General features: G+C 43.7%; 1 protein-coding gene across 2 annotated transcripts in view; it reads left to right on the top strand.

Annotated features, from left to right (window-relative positions):
• LOC126094646 (uncharacterized) overlaps positions 1-26,350 on the top strand; it is a 1,573,713-nt gene that overhangs the window by 1,487,415 nt on the left and 59,948 nt on the right. For both annotated transcript variants that reach the window (XM_049909153.1, XM_049909145.1), the window contains one exon: positions 12,293-12,611. In XM_049909153.1, the coding sequence (XP_049765110.1) occupies positions 12,293-12,611 (319 nt within the window). The remainder of the gene's footprint in view (positions 1-12,292; positions 12,612-26,350) is intronic.

Below are 26,350 nucleotides of genomic sequence, written 5' to 3'. Positions count from 1 at the left end.
TCCAGCAACATTCTGCTTTGCACGGTCCACATTTGAAAAATCTTTTCAGCGTGGATTTGCACTTGATTATTCATTCCTCCACCGAAAAAGTCTGTACGAAAATTGAGACAACTGGAGATTTGGAGATTTGACGAACCCTTCAGAAAATGATCTATTTGACAAGTTTGTTAGTGCGGCCATATTTCCAACAGATGATCGCCCCCATCCCCTGATAAATAAAACCAAAAATCCGATGCTATAAACCAAAAATCCAATTCTCTGAAAGCCCAGACCCCCACCCTCTTCCCTTTCTCTGATGGCGATTCTTCCAAAATTCAGTTCCCCTCCCCCATTGCCCACACCCCTACTAGCGTAACGTCTTAACTACATCATATTAACATTTCTCTAATATACATGTCATCACATCATTTTTCATTCATTAACAAAACAATACTACCCACTGTCGAGCACATGTGTGTTGTAAATAGTCATCGTTCACGACCTCTAAAGTCTTTTGAGGTGTGATGTGGTCTTTTTAATGGGTGTACCAGTGAGAGTATCCACTGAAATTTATCCCAGTACAGAAAGAGTGATTTATTTGAGTGTGCATCTTAAGAGAGTTGTATGTTTAAATCATCTCCGAGAACAAGGGAACAAATCAATATTTCTGTACAGCGATGGATTTCGATACGTAACCTCACTGCTACAGACAGTAAGTAAGTAGACCTCATCGCACTTCAAAGAAATCTATAATTAAAAATTAATGAGTACTTAATTGTAAGACATCTGATGATGACAGCATGCTAACGAAACGCGTCGTGCCAGTAAACATGTCTGAACAAAAGTGGTTGAAGCAGAAAGATAATTTTACAAATGTCCGAATACAGTCTCTGTCCTCAACAAATTACGTACAATATGCATAAATTTAAGTTAAATTTAGATAGCATATAATTTTACGCTCTGGGCATCCACAGCTTACGTGCATGACAAAATATTTTTAAAAAATTATTAAAATCTTCTAAAAACCTTTTTGGTAGCCACATTAAATGTTAGTAGTTCCTTTATTACAGGATCACACACAGCCAGTTTCGCGATGATTTAATCGCATCCTCAGGTGTATGCATCTATGAAAAATATATAAGAAATTATCAGCCTCGATCGCGGTAATGAAACCTACCTTTACCTAGGTTTCAGTCCAAATAATTGAGCCTTCTTCAGAAGATATACCTGAATCTATAATTTGTCTAAGAGGGCATGGTCTAGAAATAAAACTAAAACAGCCTGAATAGATGTAGTCACATTTTAAAAATGCGGTACATACGTACTAAGTCAAAACCAAGACTTAACTTACGACTGGCCGGGGTGGCCAAGCGGTTCTAGGCGCGTCAGTCCGGAACCGCGCGACTGCTACGGTCGCAGGTCCGAATCCTGCCTCGGGCATGGATGTGTGTGATGTCCCTAGGTTAGTTAGGTTTAAGTAGTTCTAAGTTCTAGGGGACTGATGACCTCAGAAGTTAAGTCCCATAGTGCTCAGAGCCATTTAAACTTATGTACCGCATTTTTAAAATGTGACTACGCCTATTCAGGCTGTTTTAGTTTTATTTCTAGACCATGCCCTCTTAGACAAATTACAGATTCAGGTATATCTTCTGAAGAAGGCTCAATTATTTGGGCTGAAACCTAGGTAAAGGTTGGTTTCATGACCGCGATTAAGGATGATAGTTTCTTATATATGAGAGTATCACGATTGCTGACTGTGCTGCAATGTTGAAAGTACAAAAATCTATAAAAAATATAATATGAATTAATAATGGTAAAAATAAGACAATGAACCAGACAGACAAGGGAACAAATACTTAACTATCGATCCAATGTTAAATTAGGTTTGTGAGTATTTGTTCTCCTATTTATCTGGATAACTGCTTTATTTTTAACAATATTATACCTGATAATTCTTATTATATTTTTTCATAGATGCCTACACCTGAAGGTGCGATTAAATCATCTCGAAACCGGTTGTGTGCGACGCTGTAATAAAGAAACTGCTTACAGCCAGGGCGGCTACCAAAAATATTTTTAGAACATTTTAATGTTTTTTTTAAAAAATTAAAAATATTTTATTAAATCTAGATAGCCGGAAGACGCTTTGAATTCTGATTTCTCATATGCGAGTCCAGCGCTTCAACTGCTGCGGCGTCTTGTTCGCTTCACCGACTGGAAAGGTCTCGAGTCTTGGACCTCCGCTCGACTTTTGTTAACGCAAGTAACACATTACGTAACAAACTCCCCGTAAAGATCTATTTGCAGTGCGACCACAATGGCTCGGCGGAAGCCAAATCGAAGAACGCATAGTTCACTGCCTCATTTGCATGAACTCAGAACGACATCCTACATTTGAATGCCGCTCGGTGAGAAGGCAGGAAACAGACAACACAACGCCCCGCTGTGTACAGCCTCTAGCGAGATGTGGTCCGGTCTCATACGGGGACGCGAGACAAAGCGGGTCGCACCTCATTCTGTGACACCGTCGTCAGGAATACTTTACGACGCATAAAGCTGTCACCGCCTGCAGTACCGCAGGTCTGACTCAGTGCCGACTGCTGTGACACTGCGCGCGTCTTGCATCGCCTGCTGCTGCTGTAAGAGCGCCGGATCTGAGCAAGTGCCAACAACTACATCGCCGCTGGCAGCGACAGTGCAACTTGACATTCGTCGGTTTATAAACACTAAAGCTCATTTTACACAAGAGACTGTCTGGTCAAAATCGACTACTCGTGGATGCGCATCACTTGCTGGTGTGTAAAGCCCTTTTTACACGATCGACAGCCGGCCGGAGTGGCCGAGCGGTTCTAGGCGCTACAGTCTGGAACCGCGGCCGCTGCGGTCGCAGGTTCGAATCCTGCCTCGGGCATGGATGTGTGTGATGTCCTTAGGTTAGTTAGATTTAGGTAGTTCTAACAAGGGAACCTCCCCATCGCATCCCCCTCAGATTTAGTTATAAGTTGGCACAGTGGATAGGCCTTGAAAAACGGAACACAGACCAATCGAGAAAACAGGAAGAAGTTGTGTGGAACTATGAAAAAAATAAGCAAAATATACAAACTGAGTAGTGCATGCGCAAGGTAGGCAACATCAAAGAGAGCGTGAGCTCAGGAGCGCCGTGGTCCCGTGGTTAGCGCGAGCAGCTGCAGAACGAGAGGGCCTGGATTCAAATATTCCCTTAAATGAAAATTTTACTTTCTTTATTTTCGAAAAGTTATGATCTGTCCGTTCGTTCATTGACGTCTCTAATCACTGTAATACGTTTAGTGTCTATGAAAGGACGTGCCTCTCCAATGGGAACAGAAAACATTTGATTGCTAGATCAACCGATTCCTCCACAGGAAAACACGTCTCATATATTCTATACGACACCGTTGACGGCATGTGCGTCACATGACAGGAATATGTTGTCGACCCACCTAACTTGTACACTTGGCGAATGGGTAAAAAGAGTCTTCTACATTGCCCGATTTAGGTTTTCTTGTGAATGTGATAATCACTCCCAAAAAAAGTGATGAAAACATAACGGACGGACAGATAATAATTGTCTGAAAATAAAAAATTAAACTTTTCACTCGAAGGTAGACTTGAACCAAGGACCTCTCGATTCGCAGCTGCTCCCGCAAACCACGGGACCACTGCGCTCCTGCGCTCACATTATCCTTGATGTTGCATATGTTGCACATGGACTACTCAGTTTGTATATTTTGCTTATTTTTTTCATAGTTCCACACAACTTCTTCCTGTTTTCTCGATTGGTCTGTGTTCAGTTTTTCAAGGCCTATCCACTGTGTCAACTTATAACTAAAGCTGAGGGGGGTCCGATGAGGAGGTTCCCTTGTAAGTTCTAGGGGACTGATGACCTCAGAAGTTACGTTCCTATAGTGCTGAGAGCCATTTGAACCAATTGAACACAATCGACATTCTCGTCCCAATTGAGTACTCGAGACAAGTGAGTCTACTGCAGCGCTCTTAGCGACTTAAGCCTGTACTGTTTCTTGCATGTCACAAGTGGTCGTTTTCGTTTACACGTCAGCGCCAAAATCGAAAGCTGTCTGCTGTGTAGTTTGGCATCTGAACAGTGAAACTAGGTTATGAGAGACTCTCCTTTTTACGAAAAAAATCTAAATATAGAAACAATGTAGGAACAAGGAATGATAACAGTTTATTAATGACCACTTCGTAGTGGATCTACCTTTCAAAGATCGTGTACTAAATACTCCACGCTCCTGAGAACTGAAGGAATAGGAAAAGTGTCATCTAAACATTTCAAAACATGCAAAACTCGTACTTATAGACACATCAAAGAATATCTAGAGCGCAGTGCCGGTAAACAGCGCCTTTTTACTTTGTCCTTTGCACGTTTCTTGTTAAGTGCCGAATAATATCGAAGAATTATTTTTCTCGTCAAATAATTACTTTTTCACTGTTAAAATGATTTTTAGTAAAACGTGTTTATCAGTTTATGTTCTTATTTACGCATAATGTACGTGTTTTCTTTATAGATCGTAAATAAATTTTTGCTTCCAGATATTTCATCTTTCTAGTAGGAGAACATAGTGCAAAACAATTGCAAGAACCTCGTGCAGCCCGAAAAGTGTGTCACGAAAATGTAGCAAACGGCACAACGAAGGTTAAGAGGATACGAAAGCACAAAATCGGTTTCTATAAGAGGAGTGAGCTCCGCCAGAATAGGTTAACTTCCGATGTTAGTAGCGCCGTCACTGTCCACTGTTCCTGTGCATGCTCATTCAGGAATTAAGAACTGCACCCTCGACACAATCTATGCAAATGAAAATAAGCGCCGGCCGCCTTGTTGCAGGTTTTATCACATTCGACGCCACATTCGGCGACCTGCGCGCCCGATGGGGATGAAATGATGATGAAGACAACACAACACCCAGTACCTGAGGGGAGAAAATCCCGGCCCAGCCGGGAATCGAACCCGGGCCCCTTAAGCCGGCAGTCCGTCACGCTGACCATTCAGCTATTTTTTTTACCTTTTTTTCCTTTACTAAAACAACCATATATGTACATAAGCACAAAAACAAAATATTGAAGTGCTGGAACTGATTCAACACGAATTGTATCCTACAATAGACTGAAGAACACATTTCAATATAGTGCCATTTGTAAGCTTACAAAATAGAACATAAATAGTAGCCTCTTCAGTTCAGACAGAGACATAGATCCGAAACGCAAACATATATATAATTGATTGTCTTAACTGGAATGACAGTTCTGTCATTTGATTCATAACCGTCCAAACTCAAAGTCATTTGGAGCACACAAACGGATAACAAGAGATGCACAGGTACATAAATTAATGAAAACGTCATAATGAAGTTAATAACACCATTGAGAAGTCGGGAGTAGTCCTAGGAACTGGTATAACCCCTTACTCGTTGTGTATTTCCTGAGCGGAGAAAATCCCCGGCCCCCCTTCTAACAGCCGTGTACCGCAAGTCTCTAGAGGAACAGAAGGTTCCAAATGATTGGAAAAGAGCACAGGTAGTCCCAGTCTTCAAGAAGGGTCGTCGAGCAGATGCGCAAAACTATAGACCTATCTCTCTGACGTCGATCTGTTGTAGAATTTTAGAACATGTCTTTTGCTCGAGTATCATGTCGTTTTTGGAAACTCAGAATCTACTATGTAGGAATCAACATGGATTCCGGAAACAGCGATCGTGTGAAACCCAACTCGCTTTATTTGTTCATGAAACCCAGAAAATATTAGATACAGGCTCCCAGGTAGATGCCATTTTCCTTGACTTCCGGAAGGCGTTCGATACAGTTCCGCACTGTCGCCTGATAAACAAAGTAAGAGCCTACGGAATATCAGACCAGCTGTGTGGCTGGATTGAAGAGTTTTTAGCAAACAGAAAACAGCATGTTGTTCTCAATGGAGAGACATCTACAGACGTTAAAGTAACCTCTGGCGTGCCGCAGGGGAGTGTTGTGGGACCATTGCTTTTCACAATATATATAAATGACCTAGTAGATAGTGTCGGAAGTTCCATGCGCCTTTTCGCGGATGATGCTGTAGTATACAGAGAAGTTGCAGCATTAGAAAATTGTAGCGAAATGCAGGAAGATCTGCAGCGGATAGGCACTTGGTGCAGGGAGTGGCAACTGACCCTTAACATAGACAAATGTAATGTATTGCGAATACATAGAAAGAAGGATCCTTTATTGTATGATTATATGATAACGGAACAAACACTGGTAGCAGTTACTTCTGTAAAATATCTGGGAGTATGCGTGCGGAACGATTTGAAGTGGAATGATCATATAAAATTAATTGTTGGTAAGGCGGGTACCAGGTTGAGATTCATTGGGAGAGTCCTTAGAAAATGTAGTCCATCAACAAAGGAGGTGGCTTACAAAACACTCGTTCGACCTATACTTGAGTATTGCTCATCAGTGTGGGATCCGTACCAGATCGGGTTGACGGAGGAGATAGAGAAGATCCAAAGAAGAGCGGCGCGTTTCGTCACAGGGTTATTTGGTAACCGTGATAGCGTTACGGAGATGTTTAACAAACTCAAGTGGCAGACTCTGCAAGAGAGGCGCTCTGCATCGCGGTGTAGCTTGCTCGCCAGGTTTCGAGAGGGTGCGTTTCTGGATGAGGTATCGAATATATTGCTTCCCCCTACTTATACCTCCCGAGGAGATCACGAATGTAAAATTAGAGAGATTAGAGCGCGCACAGAAGCTTTCAGACAGTCGTTCTTCCCGCGAACCATACGCGATTGGAACAGGAAAGGGAGATAATGACAGTGGCACGTAAAGTGCCCTCCGCCACACACCGTTGGGTGGCTTGCGGAGTATAAATGTAGATGTAGAAATGTAGATGTAGAATCGAACCCGGGCCCCTTAAGCCGGCAGTCCGTCACGCTGACCATTCAGCTATCGGGACGGACGACACAAGCTATAAATCTTTGAGGTCAAAGACACACTTGCGACGTAGATGACTGCTGACTTAACACGCACATCGACTAGTTGCACACACGTCGAGTAGTAGATTTTGATCAGAAAGCCACACATGTAAAATGGACTTTAATCAACCGCCAAGCACGTCACAGATGGCTCAATGACGTCAGTAAGCAAATTACTGTACCGAGTGTAGACTTCTGAAGTCCAAAGTACACTGCAGACTGCGCATGCGCTGAATGGGGTACAGTGCAGTCATGCGCTAATATCGGAAGTTAATCGCCGAGCTCACTCCTATTACAGTAATGGATTTCGTAATATTTTTTCTTCTTCGTCTTTATTTTGTGATTTGCTTTGTTTTTGTGACACAATGCAAAGGAACATGAAGCATGGTGTTTTTCCTACTAGCGTTCTGCCACAAAAGGAGACGGAATATCCAACTGAAAGGTATTTACGTTTTCAGTACCTGGCAAAGAAGAAGCCTACATTGTGCAAAAATAACAACAGAGGTAGATAAAAGTTTTTTAAAGAAAAATATTTCAGTAATGGAAACGTCAGATCTATTTAACTAAAACATCGATGTTATTTTGCATTTACCAAAAGGAGGAGCAACGTACAAAGGACAAAGTAAAAAGATGCCACTTACTGCCTTCTAAATATTATTTCACTTCTACATATTTTCTCGAGTAAATAAATGTATATGTTTTGAAATGTTTCGATTGCATTTTTCTTATTGTTTCACTTCTCGGGAGTGTGAAGAGTTTACCATTGTACTGTACTGTATGGAGCTGTGGACCTGGAAACGACGGAGAGGCGTGTTTCCCGCCGTAGCCCTCAGTGGCACACAAACCCACGACAGGCTACAGCAGTCCACTCACCCCACCGCCGCCCCACACCGAACCCAGGGTTATCGTGCGGTTTGGTCCCCAGTGGCTCGTGACATCGGTTGGACCCCAGACGACTGCAAATTCGTGGCCTGGTCAGATGTGTTTCAATTTCAGTTGGTAACAGCCACAGGCCCAGTCTGTCAACAAGGCACAGTGCAAGCTGATGGTGGCTCCATAGTGGTCTGGGCTGTATTTACAGGGTGTTTCAAAAATGACCGGTATATTTGAAACGGCAATAAAAACTAAACGAGCAGCGATAGAAATACACCGTTTGTTGCAATATGCTTGGGACAACAGTACATTTTCAGGCGGACAAACTTTCGAAATTACAGTAGTTACAATTTTCAACAACAGATGGCGCTGCAAGTGATGTGAAAGATATAGAAGACAACGCAGTCTGTGGGTGCGCCATTCTGTACATCGTCTTTCTGCTGTAAGCGTGTGCTGTTCACAACGTGCAAGTGTGCTGTAGACAACATGGTTTATTCCTTAGAACAGAGGATTTTTCTGGTGTTGGAATTCCACCGCCTAGAACACAGTGTTGTTGCAACAAGACGAAGTTTTCAACGGAGGTTTAATGTAATCAAAGGACTGAAAAGCGATACAATAAAGGATCTGTTTGAAAAATTTCAACGGACTGGGAACGTGACGGATGAACGTGCTGGAAAGGTAGGGCGACCGCGTACGGCAACCACAGAGGGCAACGCGCAGCTAGTGCAGCAGGTGATCCGACAGCGGCCTCGGGTTTCCGTTCGCCGTGTTGCAGCTGCGGTCCAAATGACGCCAACGTCCACGTATCGTCTCATGCGCCAGAGGTTACACCTCTATCCGTACAAAATTCAAACGCGGCAACCCCTCAGCGCCGCTACCATTGCTGCACGAGAGACATTCGCTAACGATATAGTGCACAGGATTGATGACGGCGATATGCATGTGGGCAGCATTTGGTTTACTGACGAAGCTTATTTTTACCTGGACGGCTTCGTCAATAAACAGAACTGGCGCATATGGGGAACCGAAAAGCCACATGTTGCAGTCCCATCGTCCCTGCATCCTCAAAAAGTACTGGTCTGGGCCGCCATTTTTTCCAAAGGAATCATTGGCCCATTTTTCAGATCCGAAACGATTACTGCATCACGCTATCTGGACATTCTTCGTGAATTTGTGGCGGTACAAAGTGCCTTAGACGACACTGCGAACACCTCGTGGTTTATGCAGGATGGTGCCCGGGCACATCGCACGGCCGACGTCTTTAATTTCCTGAATGAATATTTCGATGATCGTGTGATTGCTTTGGGCTACCCGAAACATACAGGAGGCGGCGTGGATTGGCCTCCCTATTCGCCAGACATGAACCCCTGTGACTTCTTTCTGTGGGGACACTTGAAAGACCAGGTGTACCGCCAGAATCCAGAAACAATTGAACAGCTGACGCAGTACATCTCATCTGCATGTGAAGCCATTCCGCCAGACACGTTGTCAAAGGTTTCGGGTAATTTCATTCAGAGACTACGCCATATTATTGCTACGCATGGTGGATATGTGGAAAATATCGTACTATAGAGTTTCCCAGACCGCAGCGCCATCTGTTGTTGACAATTGTAACTACTGTAATTTCGAAAGTTTGTCTGCCTGAAAATGTACTGTTGTCCCAAGCATATTGCAACAAACGGTGTATTTCTATCGCTGCTCGTTTAGTTTGTATTGCCGTTTCAAATATAGCGGTCATTTTTGAAACACCCTGTATATGGAATGGACTGCGTTCTCTGATCCAACTAAGCCGACAATTGACTGGAAATGGAAACGTTCCGCTACTTGTTTCCAAATAACGATGGAACTTTCACGCATGACTTTGCGGTATGTCACTCGGCCACAACTGCTCGTGATTCGTATGAAGAACATTCTGAACAATTCGAGCGAGTGATTTCGTCACCTGGATCGCTCGATATGAATCCTATCAAACAGTTGTGGGACGTAATCTAGGGGTTAGTTCGTGCATGAAATCCTGCACTGGCAACATTTTCGCTGTTATGGACAACTACAGAGCCAACAAGATCAATATTTCTACAGGGGTCTTGCAACGATTTGTTGAGTCCATGCTGTGTCGAGTTGCTGCACTACGTCAGACAAAAGGAGGTCCAACACAACATCAACAGGTGTCCCATGAGTTTTGTCATCTCAGTGTATTAGACTTGTGTCTGGAATGTCTATGTTCTTCACCCTATTAGTTTCCCGTTTCCTGTCGTTTCTTAAACGTACATTTTCCTTAGTAATATCTACATCTACATCTACATGGACACTCTGCAAATCACATTTAAGTGCCTGGCAGTGGGTTCATCGTACCACGAAGGCCGGCCGGAGTGGCCGTGCGGTTCTGGGCGCTACAGTCTGGAGCCGAGCGACCGCTACGGTCGCAGGTTCGAATCCTGCCTCGGGCATGGATGTGTGTGATGTCCTTAGGTTAGTTAGGTTTAGTAAAGTTCTAAGTTCTAGGCGACTGATGACCTCAGAAGTTAAGTCACATAGTGCTCAGAGCCAGATTATATTAGATTACATTAGATTAATACTAGTTCCATGGATCATGAATACGATATTTCGTAATGATGTGGAACGAGTCAAATTTTCCAATACATGACATAATTAAGTTAATTTAACAACATACTTAAGTTAATATAACAACTTTTTCATTTTTTGTGTTTTTTTATTTTTTTATTTTTTATTTTTTTAAGTATTTTTTTTGTTTTTCTTTTTAATTTATATCTAAAAATTCCTCTATGGAGTAGAAGGAGTTGTCATTCAGAAATTCTTTTAATTTGTTCTTAAATACTTGTTGGTTATCTGTCAGGCTTTTGATTATATTTGGTAAGTGACCAAAGACTTTAGTGCCAGTATAATTCACCCCTTTCTGTGCCAAAGTTAGATTTAATCTTGAATAGTGAAGATCATCCTTTCTCCTAGTATTGTAGTTATGCACACTGCTATTACTTTTGAATTGGGTTTGGTTGTTAATAACAAATTTCATAAGAGAGTATATATACTGAGAAGCTACTGTGAATATCCCTACATCCTTAAATAAATGTCTGCAGGATGATCTTGGGTGGACTCCAGCTATTATTCTGATTACACGCTTTTGTGCAATAAATACTTTATTCCTCAGTGATGAATTACCCCAAAATATGATGCCATATGAAAGCAAAGAGTGAAAATAGGCGTAGTAAGCTAATTTACTAAGATGTTTATCACCAAAATTTGCAATGACCCTTATTGCATAAGTAGCTGAACTCAAACGTTTCAGCAGATCATCAATGTGTTTCTTCCAATTTAATCTCTCGTCAATGGACACACCTAAAAATTTGGAATATTCTACCTTAGCTATATGCTTCTGATTAAGGTCTATATTTATTAATAGCGTCATACCATTCACTATACTGAACTGTATGTACTGTGTCTTATCAAAATTTGAACCATTCATCGTACCACCTTCACAATTCTCTATTTTTTTCAATCTCGTATAGCGCGCGGAAAGAATGAACACCTATATCTTTCCGTACGAGCTCTGATGTCCCTTATTTTATCGTGGTGATCGTTCCTCCCTATGTCGGTCGGTGTCAACAAAATATTTTCGCATTCGGAGTAGACAGTTGCTGATTGGAATTTCGTGAGGAGATTCCGTCGCAACGAAAAACGCCTTTCTTTTAATTATGTACATCCCAAATCCTGTATCATTTCACTGACACTCTCTCCCATATTTCGCGATAACACAAAACGTGCTGCCCTTCTCTGAACTTTTTCAATGTACTCCGTCAGTCCTATCTGGTAAGGATCCCACACCACGCAGCAGTATTCTAAAAGAGGACGGACAAGCGTAGTGTAGGCAGTCTCCTTAGTAGGTCTCTTACATTTTCTAAGTGTCCTGCCAATAAAACGCAGTGTGTGTGTTGGAGTAGATGATAGGATGGATCATTTCTGAAAGTGATGACTGATCTTATTGCAATATTTTGTTTGTGCACCTTCGATAAGGAGTTAAGTGTGGGTATCTTTGTATTTTTCTGAGTCATTCTTTTATCTGACCTTTTGTGAATGTATTTAACGTTTTTCAGTGATTGTTGAATGTGACTGTGGTACTTTGCTATTGGGCTTTTGGTTGTCTTGGTGATGTTGTCCCATCTAGTGTTTTGTCGTTGGGTAACTTTTCACTCATTATCACTAATACATTGCCTTTGTCTGCTTTTGTTATAATTAATAAAGAATACTCACTGAGGATGACACAAAGGCGCTCAAACGTGTAGTTTAAATGAGAAAACTTGTTCGCATAACAGGCGGACCCGTATCCAGTATCTCACTTAAGTTTGAGCAGCAGTGTAGAGTCCAAGAAGTACAGCACCTCAGCGCGTGCGGCCAAGAACGCGCAGTAATCTTTCCTGTTTTGCGCACTTTTTGTGCCACTTCAGGCTCCGGCAGCATTCCTGGGAGCAAGGCGGCAGCGGCGCGCGCCGGCGTGGGCGGCGCATGCGCGGTGGACGCGGACGGCTGGGAGGGGGGAGCCAGGCCCTCCGCGCCGCCGCGGGCCTCACGCTCGGCTCAGTCGCGCTCCAGCAGCGGCAGCGGCAACATGATGCAGCACCAGCGCAGGTTCTACCTGGGCGAGGACCCCTTCGGCGGCAGCATCTACGGCCGCGAGCGCGAGTACGACGGCGTGGTGCCCGCGCGCAGGAAGCACCGCCAGGTCAACGGGCATCGCCGCCAAGACGAAGAAGACGACCCCGCGAGGTAAGCCTCGCCCCACACTCAACATTTACGCATTTACGTGCCTTTGTAACTGGCCTTGTTGAGCGGGGGCCTTCACTCGCAAATACCTGCTTATTAGCAGCACATGTTTCTCAGCCCCCAGTCGTCCTCAGTTATTCTCAATGTCGTTCACAGGTTGCAGTATCTGATGTGAACAGACCTCGTCGGGTAACATGAAATAAAGGCCTACTGGAGACAATATTCGTTGTTTTTTCTCTCCAGTACTGCCACCCTATTTGGAGGTATTGCTCATGACTCACACGTGCATAATGAGAGATACAACTTGAATATTACTGGACTCAGGTTAAGAACAGCCGATAACGTAATGAGAGACACTACAGAAGTGAATATACGGTGAAACACTACATAAGGAAAAGTCTGTACAAGTATGGGACTTCGACGTCAGAAGGTCAGGGCAAAGAAAAAAAAGACACAATGATACGCCATAACCAAACGCCAGCACGTTTTCTCTCTTTTTCAACTTTCTTAATAAACTAAAATTAGTTTCAATGAAGTTAAACTGTCTTTTTGCGTAATACAGACCATGTATAGAAAAATAAAACGAAAGCTGCATAACATCCTTTTGAATAATGCAGATGCAATGTAAAACAACTTAAAACACTGTCATTATTGAAGATAGTGGTTTCTGCAATTAACAAGAAAGATCCTTTATTGTACGATTATATGCTAGCGGAACAAACACTGGTAGCAGTTACTTCTGTAAAATATCTGGGAGTATGCGTGCGGAACGATTTGAAGCGGAATGATCATATAAAATTAATTGTTGGTAAGGCGGGTGCCAGGTTGAGAATCATTGGGAGAGTCCTTAGAAAATATAGTCCATCAACAAAGGAGGTGCCTTACAAAACACTCGTTCGACCTATACTTGAGTATTGCTCATCAGTGTGGGATCCGTACCAGGTCGGGTTGACACAGGAGATAGAGAAGATCGAAAGAGGATCGGCGCGTTTCGTCACAGGGTCATTTGGTAAGCGTGATAGCGTTACGGAGATGTTTAGCAAACTCAAGTGGTAGTCTCTGCAAGAGAGGCGCTCTGCATCGCGGTGTAGCTTGCTGTCCAGGTTTCGAGAGGGTGCGTTTCTGGATGAGGTATATAGTATATTGCTTCCCCCTACTTATATCTCCCGAGGAGATCACGAATGTAAAATTAGAGAGATTCGAGCGGGCACAGAGGCTCTCCGGCAGTCGTTCTTCCCGTGAACCACACGCGACTGGAACAGGAAAGGGAGGTAATGACAGTGGCACGTAAAGTGCCCTCCGCCACACACCGTTGGGTGGCTTGCGGAGTATAAATGTAGATGTAGAACATCGTTAATGTTAAAATTTTGTTCTAAGTTAGAAAGGACGAAAGATGGAGTGCGACAGATTGATTTCCACCAACCTAACATTTTATTGCGTTTGAAACATAAGCAACTGCAAACTATAAAATTTGAATATCTTGCCTTTAAATCGGGATGGTTAAGCTCTGAGGTATTCGTAAATGTCGAATGTCTCTTTACTTTGCGCAAATTCCTTTCCTGATACTTTTCTTTATAGACAGACTGCAGGTAATAACAGAACCGAATGCAACCAAATTACTATGCCGTACATTTTAGAGATTTTGGCGGAAGGTGCATCATGTTTCCTGTTTTCTAGTCCAGTCTTCTGGCAAATAATTTAAATGAAGAAGAATTTCAAACGGAGCGCAGTTTTCCTTTGCAGCTAATTATTCGATTCCGATTGTAGTTAACTTTTAGTCAAACTACTACCAATAGTCCTATTGTTAGCGTTGCTAACCAGTGAAGCGAAGCTCCTGGGATTCAGTTCACGAAGACCACCTAATAGTCGTGAGACCGGATGAGGAGAGTCTGCAAAGTGACAATCAAATCGAAAAGCTGTGGTCACCCGTTATTTGAAGTTAAAATCTTTTGGGTTATTAGGCCGTGTCATGTTTCTTCTGAAATGTTAGACGTTTCTACCCCTCTGCTGGGATCTTCCTCAGGATCTTTTGGTGTCCACTACTGCTAGCAGAGGAAGATCCCAGCAAAGGGGTCGAAAGCCTGCAGACTTACACCCGTTATTTATTTGTCTAGATACTCATCGAAGCAGACGTATTCCAGCATTTAGCGAAATGAGATTGATATCTTTACCTTATATGGTGCATTCAGAATATTCTGTGCTGCCGATCTTGAATAATTCTTTGGCTACGTATCGTTGGCCTGCAGGCGCTGAAACTTCTTGCAGTGAACTGCTGCAATGCGTTTAATAAAACTTGGCGAGGTGTCAACTTGTCTTTTATGGAATACTTCGAATCTCGTCGCCTTTTGCAACTTATGCGTCTGATGCAGCTTGAACGTACAGCTAACTCATAGTCACTTTTCGATTTCTTGTGCTCTTTACTGACTTGTTTGACGATGCAGATTCTTACGGCGAATGTTTTTGGTATTGTTACCGACGCCTATTCCTATTAATTTATCTTCATTGGGCGGCTGAACAGGTCCTCGTCTCTGAATGCAATTGCTGAGAAAGATATGTATGTTTCATTTGGTTGAGCTCTTTTAGGAGAGAAACTGCCCTCCCCACTTACAATATTATTGGATCAGTGTCGTGCAGCGCTACTCTTGCGAACACAGCTTTGCTTGTCTCTGTCGATCGCATCAACTGAGAATGGACACTGCACTTCGCCGCTGTTGTTACAAGTTGTTCGTCCATCTCTCGTGATTCGCAAGTATTAGGCAGAAGCACATACAATCTTTCTGAAGATGATGTATTTCTGTCATGTAATGAATGACTGGTTAGGCCCGATATCTACATTTATCGTAAGGAACCTAAGACGTACTGGTAATAAAAGCAAATGTACCGTGAATTTCTGTCGTTGACTTACAGGGACAAGTGTTGTACATCATTTTCACTATCGAAACTTGATCCAGGTGGCATTTTTTTCCTTTTGTTGTCATTGTGCACTGTTGTTATTCAGTCCGGAACCGCGCTGCTGCTACGGTTGCAGGTTCGAATCCTGCCTCGGGCATGGATGTGTGTGATGTCCTTAGGTTAGTTAGGTTTAAGTAGTTCTAAGTTCTAGGGGACTGATGACCTAAGATGTTAAGTCCCATAGTGCTCAGAGCCATTTTTGTTGTTGTTGTTATTCAGTTTAGTTTCTAGCTGTAACAAAAAAATACCATACTTTTGTAAGGTCGTTATTGAAGGTAATAAGTAGTGATTGTTGCATATGTGCAGATACTATAATTCTGCGTACTTTGCAGAGAGCATTATCTAGTAAACAGATTCGAAACTTAGAGAGAACGTTCCTAATTTCGAAATATGCCAGTTTCTCCGTCAACCAACTTGCTTTAAGTATGGGAAAACGTAAGTCAGTGCAGATGAGTAGGAAAAATAATCCGCAACGTTCGAATACGGTAACAATGGCGTGCTGCTTGGCATAGTCACGCTGACTAAATATCTAGGCTTAATTTTGCAAAGCGACATGAAATGAAAATATAGCACTTAAAGTATGTTGCAGGGAAGGCGAATAGACTTCGATTTATTGGGAGAACTCTAGGAAAGTGTTGCTCATCTATAAGGGGGACCGCGAACAGAACACTTCTGGGAGCCATTCTTGGCTTCTCCTCGAATGTTTGGGATCCCAACCAGTTCGTGTTAAAGGAAGACATCCATGTGCTACAGAGGCTTACTGCTAGGTTCTATCAACACGCAAGTATTATTAAAGTTAAATGAATAGAGAATTCCTGAAGGGAAGAAGACGCTCTCTTCTAGAAACATTCTTCAGGAAGTTTAGAGAGCCGGCATTTGTGAGAGACTACAGAACGACCCTAGTGCCACCAAGAGACATCTCGCGTAAGGATCGCAAAGGGGAGAGAAATTAGTGCTTGCATATAGACGTTTTTACTCTCGCTCCATTTTACTGCGGAGCGGGAAAGCGAATGACTAGCGCTGGTCCAAGGTACTCTACACCATACACCGAATGGTGTCTTGCGGAGTGAGTGTGTGTGTGTAGATGTAGAACCACCTATTAGCTTCGTGTGTGCTGGTTGGTATTCCATTGTATACATTCAGCGACAGCAGTAATTAGCAAAGAACACTCGCCAAAGATATTTCTATGAAGTTCGTCGAGAAAGTGATGTGCCTGAATTTTAAAATATTCCCGATGAGTTGAATATTCAAAGAAGGGTCGGAATCTACACAATATGGTTTTGATAGGCCAACCCGCGCGCACCGTGAGGAACGCTGCACTGAACACCTGTAATTTTGGTCACAGCAGCGTGACTCCATCATTACTGAACCAGGGGAAATGCGCATGGCGGAAAATCTAATGATCTTGATTGCGGGTATCAGTTGGATAATACGTGGAACCCCGCCATTTCCAAGATTTGTTCCAGACGAAGAAGACAGACTTAGCAGTTCAGTTCCGCAGTTCCACCACTGAGGGCGATGCCCACAGCGTAATGTGGTCCGTCTGCTACCAATATCTTAATTGCAAACGCGGAATACGCACCGTACGCTGATAAATTGTTGACCGGGAGAAGTCTTCAGTCTTCGATGGCTTACCTGAAGATGACTGACACGGAAACTGTCGAAATACCGTCGACTACGGTGAAAGACGAGTGGTAGCAAGACCGAAACTTCAGTATAAAGTCAGGATTCATCAAATCATGCCTAGTATGTTCGCAGCTGACATTCAACAATTACTCCTCGACATTTCTAAATAATGTGCCAAAGGATTTCAGATGACAAATCTGTGTCTCTGAGGGCAAACACATATACTTTCAATGATAGGAATTGCTACTAAGTCCGTCTAAGCCAGGATATCCAGCGAAATTAAAATTGTGTAGCTATGCAGGACAGATTTCTTTCGAGAGTTATTATGCCAGTTTTCCAGAGCCATATTTAATGTTAAATTTAGAAGGATCTGCCAGTGTATTTTGTGTAAAGCCTATGTATACTCCACAACCCATTGTCAAGTGCTTGGCGGAGGCTACTTTGTACCATTTAGCCAGTCGGTGTCTTATTTGTGTATAGGTTTGGATGCATTTTTCGTAAGGTTATACTTACATACCGAGATCACAAAAAACACAACTGAATTTTTCATATATTCCGTAAGGCACCGCTTCATAACGTCTGTTAAACACTGGAGAAGCACTCAATAATGTTGAAAGCTGATTCCTTAAGATATATACTGCACTCTCTCAGAACTCTCCCAGAAAACCTGTCCTCCAATCGCCGTCCACGTGTTCGCATCGTGCTGTTAGCTCCAAGTTCTTAAACACTGTGACTGGCTCCAGACGTTTAAAGCAAATTAAGGCCTCCACGGAAGTAATCAAATAATACTTTTCCTGCCTCTTAAGATACAACTGGAAATTTATATCACGAATATCCTGCTTTTCGCAAGCAGTTCAAATGGTTCAAATGGCTCTGAGCACTATGGGACTCAACTGCTGAGGTCATTAGTCCCCTAGAACTTAGAACTAGTTAAACCTAACTAACCTAAGGACATCACACACATCCATGCCCGAGGCAGGACTCGAACCTGCGACCGTAGCGGTCTCGCGGTTCCAGACTGCAGCGCCAGAACCGCGCGGCCACTTCGGCCGGCCGCAAGCAGTCATTATTCTGGAAACCATACAATTACACTATCAGAACACATCTCCTGGGCGAAATTCTCAATATCACTCGGTTTTACATCGCCTATGACGAACACTTACATACAAAAGTTTTACTACCACAACACTTCTATATCTCATATTTGTCGTGAACAGATCGATGCATGAGGGAATGAATTTGGGTATGTCATTTCTGGTCGGGAATCCCCTTCTGAGAAGTTCGGTTGCCTTTTGCAAGTCCTTATTTGACGCCATTTCGGCGACTTCCGCGTCGGTGATGAGGATAGCATACGCACACACCCAGTTCCGAGCAGAGAATATCCCTCAACCGGGCGGGAATCGAACCCGGGGCACTTCGATCGACAGTCACGAACGCTAACCACAAAATCACAAGCTGCTGACAACAGAACAATTAAAGCAAATAATAATATTATCAAAATAGTATCCTATGCAATGCGCTGGACGCAGCTTTGTAATTTACAAACGTTGATTTGAACTCTTCACCATAGAAAATTCTTCAGGAGCCGTTTATTTAAAGATAAGGCCACAGTCAATTTGGCTAATTTTTTCCCAATAAATCATGGTCCCGTTGCACGGGGAGTAGTCAAAGTTTTGAAAAAAGTAAAGTCAAGTAATTAACTTTTTGTTCGTTTGCAGGCACATGTGTGCAATCCTAGTAATAAACGTTAAAACCTCGCGCTGTAGTAGCACAGCACGCCGATAGAGGCGCCAAAACAACATGGCGCAGTACGTTGATACAACGGTGTTATCGTGCGGCAGTTGATTTTCGGCAGCAGTGGAAAGTTTGAAGCTGCGTCAGCCCAATCCAAATGACTTCTTTAGCCGACTGGCTTGGTCTTATACCTCGATAGCTCACTTTTTCAGTGGGCTGCGTCATGTCGTTTTGGTCCTTCTAGCGCCAAGCTATGGTATTGTGGCTTGGGAATTTTCATATATACTACAACTGCAGGCACGTAACTTCAAAGAAAAAATACATAAAATAGTTTGTCTGTGTCAGTCACTTTTATTTAGCAACAAATACTGGCACGACGCGTTTCGGCAGCATGCTGTCATCGTCGGGTTCTTTACAGTTTTTTTTAATTTTTTATTGTAGATTCGTTTATGCTTAAATGCCAAATAAATGTAAACAGCTGTATATGACGTGGGAATTGATGGTGTTGTGTTTTTTTCTGGGCTCTGTGTACCAGATAAGTATATATTCCTCAAAAATGGGCACAATTCCGTACACAAGCTCACTGACACAACCAGCAAATAGATCTCATCGCACATCAAAGGTATCTATAACTAAAAATTAATGTACATGTAACTGTAAAGCCCCTGATGAGATGCGTGGAGCTGATACATACCGCATGTTTCAAAACGAATGCAGGGGTTTTAAGATTTGGTAACATTTATCACATTCAACTTACAATTATAAACAATACATAACTGAAACTTAACTGAAATAGTTTTTCTTGCACGTGTTCAACGTGAGTACCATTCGTCACACGGCAAATATCGAGTCGATAGGCGAGTTCTTCTCAAATCTTGATCAGTGCGTCTGCTCCAATTATGTTTCTTAAGTCGAGTAGACCAGTTGATAGCGGAGGTACATGCACATGATCCTTCATGAACTTCCAAAGGTAAAAATCGTATGGCGTCAGGTCGGTGAACGTGGAGGCCATGCGAAATGAGCTCTGCCATCAGGCCCCTTGGGGTTAAGCCAGCGATGCGGTACAACGCCGTTCAACCAACTGCGTACTGAGTTATCCCAGTGAGGCGGCGCACCATCTTGCTGCCAAATGAAGTTCTACGGTTCAGCTTTTTTCCTGTTGACGGAAGAGCTATACTTGTGATGCATCAAGATAAGAAACGCCAGTTGCAGTTACTTCATCTTTCTGCTAGGATTCAGTTTAGGGCAGTCTCGTTGCATCTGTACCATCTCGTGGGGATTTTCTGATCCCCAGATGCGCACATAATGTGTGTTGACATTTCGACTTAGCTGAAATACCGATTCATCATTGAAGGCGACACGATCCAGAAAATCTTCGTCATCATGCAGCGACATTTCGTTTGCATAGTTGGCAAGTAAGCCGTAGTCTGTAGACTGTAGAGCTTGCAACAATTGCAGACGATAAGGACATAGTTGTAAGCGTCTCCTTAGAAACTGTCGACACAGACGTCACTGTAATTGCTAATTCATGACTTGCCTTACGGATTGACTGCTTGGTATGAGGCGTGAAAGGCTCTCTCACTCGTTCAACACATTCTTCACTCACTTTATCGTCCCGCACACAGCGGTCTAAGGCGCAGCGGTCATGGACTGTGCGGCTGGTTCCGGCGAAGGTTCGAGTCCTCCCTCGGGCATGGGTGTGTGTGTTTGTCCTTAGGATAATTTAGGTTAGGTAGTGTGTAAGCTTAGGGAGTGATTAAAAAATGGCTCTGAGCACTATGGGACTTAACTTCTGAAGTCATCAGTCCCCTAGAACTTAGAACTACTTAAACCTAAGTAACCTAAGGACATCACACACATCCTGCCGGGGGTGGCTGAGCGGTTCTAGTCTGGTCAGTCTGGAACCGCGCGACTGCTACGGTCGCAGGTTCGAATCCTGCCTCGGGCATGGATGTGTGTGATGTCCTTAGGTTAGTTAGGTTTAAGTAGTTCTAAGTTCTAGGGGACTGATGATCTCAGAAGTTAAGTCCCATAGTGCTCAGAGCCATTTGAACCAACACTGTGAGCACTGAACATGTGCGGGCACTTACGAGGTGCATTGAAGTTCTAAGGCCTCCGATTTTTTTTCTCCGGACTGGAAAGAGATGGAAACATGCACATTGTTTTAAAATGAGGCCGCGTTCATTGTCAATACGTCCCAGAAGTGGCAACACCGTACGGCAGATGGAATTTTACCGCCAGCGGCGAGAATGAGAACTGTTTTAAATACTTAAAATGGCGACGTTTTCCTTACTTGAACAGCGTGCAATCATTCGTTTTCTGAATTTGCGTGGTGTGAAACCAATTGAAATTCATCGACAGTTGAAGGAGACATGTGGTGATGGAGTTATGGATGTGTCGAAAGTGCGTTTGTGGGTGCGACAGTTTAACGAAGGCAGAACATCGTGTGACAACAAACTGAAACAACCTCGGGCTCGCACAAGCTGGTCTGACGACACGATCGAGAAAGTGGAGAGAATTGTTTTGGGGGATCGCCGAATGACTGTTGAACAGATCGCCTCCAGAGTTGGCATTTCTGTGGGTTCTGTGCACACAATCCTGCATAACGACCTGAAAATGCGAAAAGTGTCATCCAGGTGGGTGCCACGAATGCTGACGGACGACCACATGGCTGCCCGTGTGGCATGTTGCCAAGCAATGTTGACGCGCAACGACAGCATGAATGGGACTTTCTTTTCGTCGGTTGTGACAATGGATGAGACGTGGATGCCATTTTTCAATCGAGAAACAAAGCGCCAATCAGCTCAATGGAAGCACACAGATTCACCGCCACCAAAAAATTTCGGGTAACCGCCTGTGCTGAAAAACTGATGGTGTCCATGTTCTGGGACAGCGAGGGCGTAATCCTTACCCATTGCGTTCCAAAGGGCACTACGGTAACAGGTGCATCCTACGAAAATGTTTTGAAGAACAAATTCCTTCCTGCACTGCAACAAAAACGTCCGGGAAGGGCTGCGCGTGTGCTGTTTCATCGAGACAACGCACCCGCACATCGAGCTAACGTTACGCAACAGTTTCTTCGTGACAACGACTTTGAAGTGATTCCTCATGCTCCCTACTCACCTGACCTGGCTCCTAGTGACTTTTGGCTTTTTCCAACAATGAAAGACACTCTCAGTGGCCGCACATTCACCAGCCGTGCTGCTATTGCCTCAGCGATTTTCCAGTGGTCAAAACAGACTCCTAAAGAAGCCTTCGCCGCTGCCATGGAATCATGGCGTCAGCGTTGTGAAAAATGTGTACGTCTGCAGGGCGATTACGTCGAGAAGTAACGCAAGTTTCATCGATTTCGGGTGAGTAGTTAATTAGAAAAAAAAAATCGGAGGCCTTAGAACTTGAATGCACCTCGTAGTTTAGGAACGGCAGGAGGCGCTGGGCGCCTGGCAGAGGCAGGAGCGACGCACCTCCGGCGGCCGCGGTGTACTTGGAAAGTTGTCAGCGGCCGCTCCCTGCGATGGCGTCAGCGCGTGACGCCGTATTAGGCGACGCCAGCGGCCGCTCAGCTGAGCGGAGCGCGCGAGCCGGCGCCGGCCGTCAGTGATTCACTTCTGGACGACCACGACCACAGGCTGCTGCGTGCACCACCACCTAGCTGCCAGGGCTCCACACGCTACGTATAGCTAGCCAAACACTGCAGGCACAGCTCCGAGGCAGCCGTAGAAACCGGTTATGCTTTCTACTGCCCATTAACAAACTCTGCGGGGACGTATGCTGTACCTAAGCTTCTTCCTCAGCGTTTGTCCCGCAGTCTACCAGGATCCACTCTTTTGGCTCTCTGTCTCCACTTGACACACTCTTGTTGTTGGTCAGGATGCGAGCCCGCTACCTTGAGGCCTATACCCGAGGATATCTGGCCAACGTAGCCTCAGTCTCCCGATAGATCGTTTGCCATCGACAATGAAAATCAGCACTTTACTATTGTGTCTTGATCTACTCCAAGCGCGTGTCCATACCATCGTAGACGGCTTTTCCTCGTCTTCTCACTTATAGGTGCCACACCGAACCGCCTGTGTATTTCGTCACTGGTCAGATGATCGTGAAGCGTCAGGCCTCATGCTATACCTAATTCTAACGTCCAGTTGCATCGTCGAAATACTAGCAATTGGAAAAGCGTTAGTAATGGAGTAAAGAAGGAGTTTCAAAAGAGTCTTTTTCTTAGCAGACTTTAAAATTCCTCTACCGAGGTCACAAACATCGTATCGTAATGCGACCACCCCTGATTATATAAAAGATATACTGAGTTTGATTCAGACTGCAAGGTAAGTTGACAGTGACGTAAACTTCATGTGGATCAAAGAAAATTCAGGCGTCGTTGGAAACAAATTAGACGAAAAGTCCATAAAGTACAGGGTGATTCAAAAAGAATACCACAACTTTAAAAATGTGTATTTAATGAAAGAAACATAATATAACCTTCTGTTATACATCATTACAAAGAGTATTTAAAAAGTTTTTTTTTCACTCAAAAACAAGTTCAGAGATGTTCAATATGGCCCCCTCCAGACACTCGAGCAATATCAACCCAATACTCCAACTCGTTCCACACTCTCTGTAGCATATCAGGCGTAACAGTTTGGATAGCTGCTGTTATTTCTCGTTTCAAATCATCAATGGTGGCTGGGAGAGGTGACCGAAACACCATATCCTTAACATACCCCCATAAGAAAAAATCGCAGGGGGTAAGATCAGAGCTTCTTGGAGGCCAGTGATGAAGTGCTCTGTCACGGACTGCCTGGCGGCCGATCCATCGCCTCGGGTAGTTGACGTTCAGGTCCATACAGTTGATTGTGGAATTTCAGGTTCAATACAGTTGATTGTGGAATTTGCAGCTCTCTGCTAGCTCTGCGAGTCGATTTTCCTGGGCTGCGAACAAATGCTTGCTGGATGCGTGCTACATTTTCATCACTCGTTCTCGGCCGTCCAGAACTTTTCCCTTTGCACAAACACCCATGCTCTGTAAACAGTTTATACCAACGTTTAATACACGACCTATCAGGAGGTTTAACACCATACTTCGTTCGAAATGCACGCTGAACAACTGTCGTCGATTCACTTCTGCCGTACTCAATAACACAAAAAGCTTTCTGTTGAGCGGTCGCCATCTTAGCATCAACTGACGCTGACGCCTAGTCAACAGCGCCTCAAGCGAACAAATGTACAACTAAATGAAACTTTATAGCTCCCTTAATTCGCCGACAGATAGTGCTTAGCTCTGCCTTTTGCCGTTGCAGAGTTTTAAATTCCTAAAGTTGTGGTATTCTTTTTGAATCACCCTGTATTACTCCAGGTAAATTCCAAGAGTCAGACTCCCATGTAGTGACTTTATATGGAAAATACACCAACAAGCACAGGAAGAATGGAACAGGGAGTGCACAATAACGCTAAGAAATAAAGAATATTTGATACCCGTATTCGGATGGAACTGCTGAGGAAACTGTGGGTTGACCGAGTCACAGTGAGTAAACAGTACCACAACTCGATAACATGAATGCGGACAGGACATTAATGTGACGCTAGTCATCTCTATAAAATTAATAAACAGATTTCCCAACGTGTCGTCATGACAGTGAAGGGAAGCCGATTTAAATCACGAACACAGCATACAAAACTATAAAGCGAGTGGAGCCAGCCGAACTATTATCTTTTACTGTCCTCTTAAGTACGAGTGACACAAGATCTCTCACATCATTGGACTCTACATAAGACTCAGACATAAGTACTTAGTTTAATTATTTCTGAAAATGTAACAGTTTATATTTGGAGCCGGCAGGTGTGGCCGAGCGGTTCTAGGCGCTTCAGTCTCGAACCGCGCGACCGCTACGGTCGCAGGTTCGAATCCTGCCTCGGGCATGGATGTGTGTGATGTCCTTAGGTTAGTCAGGTTTAAGTAGATCTAAGTTCTAGGGGACTGATGACCTCAGATGTTGGGTCCCATAGTGCTCAGAGCCATTTAACCATTTATATTTGGAAATTTGTGGTAAGATGAGACCAAACTGCTGAGGTCATCGGTCCCTAAGCTTACACACTACTTAATCTAATTTAGATTAACTTACACTAAGGACAACGCACACACCAATGCCCGAGGGAGGACACACGAACCGCCGAAAGGGGGGGGGGGGGGAGGGAGCGGCGCGAACCGTGACAGGACGCCCAGACCGCGCGGCAACAGTTTATATATATGTGTGTTTGTGTAAAATGTAAATTTCCGTAGTGCATTATATGTAGATATATAAACGAAATGTAGCTGGTGAATTGAATACCACACAATCCAAATAAAAACATAAAGAACTGACAACAGAAAAACTGGTACAGCTCAGTTAGACAGCTACTGCTTCGTAGAGAGACCACTTCTGGCGACACCCCGAATGGAATAGTTCATTGATGTGTCAGGTTTTGTTTTGACTGACGGCTTGACACCAGAACGCCTAGCTGGCTGGACGTAGCACAAAAATAGCGGAGACGTCACAGGTACCCAGCGCCTCTAGTTGTCTACCTCTAAGTCCTGAAATGTACTAAGGCAGTCAGGTTAACACGGTATTTATTTCTTCCAGAAAGCATTTGACTCGGTTCCACACCAATACTTACTAACGGAAATACAGTCATTTGGAGTAGCGACAGAAGTGGAAGTATTTGTATGTCAATCCTTGTGACTGGTGATCTGAGGGACTTCGGCTGTTCACTTCTGTAATGAACTGGAACACCTACAGCGCACTTTATGATGTTATTTATTACGTAGCCATATAATAAATAACATCGCAAGGACGGCTGTAGGTCTTCCATTTTACTGCAGAAGTGGAAGTAACTTCATGCGTTTGTGTTGCGATCCTTTGTTGTTGTTGTTAATTAATGACCTGACAGACAATATTAACAGTAACCTCAGATGACTTTGCATATGATGCAGTTATCTATATTGACATTCTGTTTGAGAAAAGCTACACAAATATCCAATCAGAAAATGGTAAGATTTCAAAGTAGGGCAAAATTCGGCAACTTGCTTTAAATGTTCAGGAATGTAAAGCTGTGCACTTCAGGTGCAGAAAAGTAGTATCATATGACTACAATATCAGTGGGTTACAATCTGAATCTCAATTTTCACAAATGCCTTGCCCGGGTAAAGGCAAAGGTCGTAGGTTGTAGTCCCGTCCGGAAACACAGATGTAATCTGCCAGGCAAACAGCGTACGCTCCACTGCTTAGCGGAAATTCATTCTCGGAACGACCGCCAGGAGGTGGCTAAGCCATGTCTCCGCAATATCCATTCTTCCAGGAATGCTAGTACTGTAAGGTATGCAGTAGAACTTCTGTAGAGTTTGGTAGGTAGGAGACGAGGTAATGGCGGAAGTGAGGCTGTGAGGACGCCTCGTGACTCAG

Source organism: Schistocerca cancellata, chromosome 1 (genome assembly GCF_023864275.1).
Source record: "Schistocerca cancellata isolate TAMUIC-IGC-003103 chromosome 1, iqSchCanc2.1, whole genome shotgun sequence".
NCBI lineage: Eukaryota > Metazoa > Arthropoda > Insecta > Orthoptera > Acrididae > Schistocerca > Schistocerca cancellata.
The sequence above is the reverse complement of the archived record's forward strand: the minus strand, read 5'-3'. Positions and strand labels throughout refer to the sequence as shown.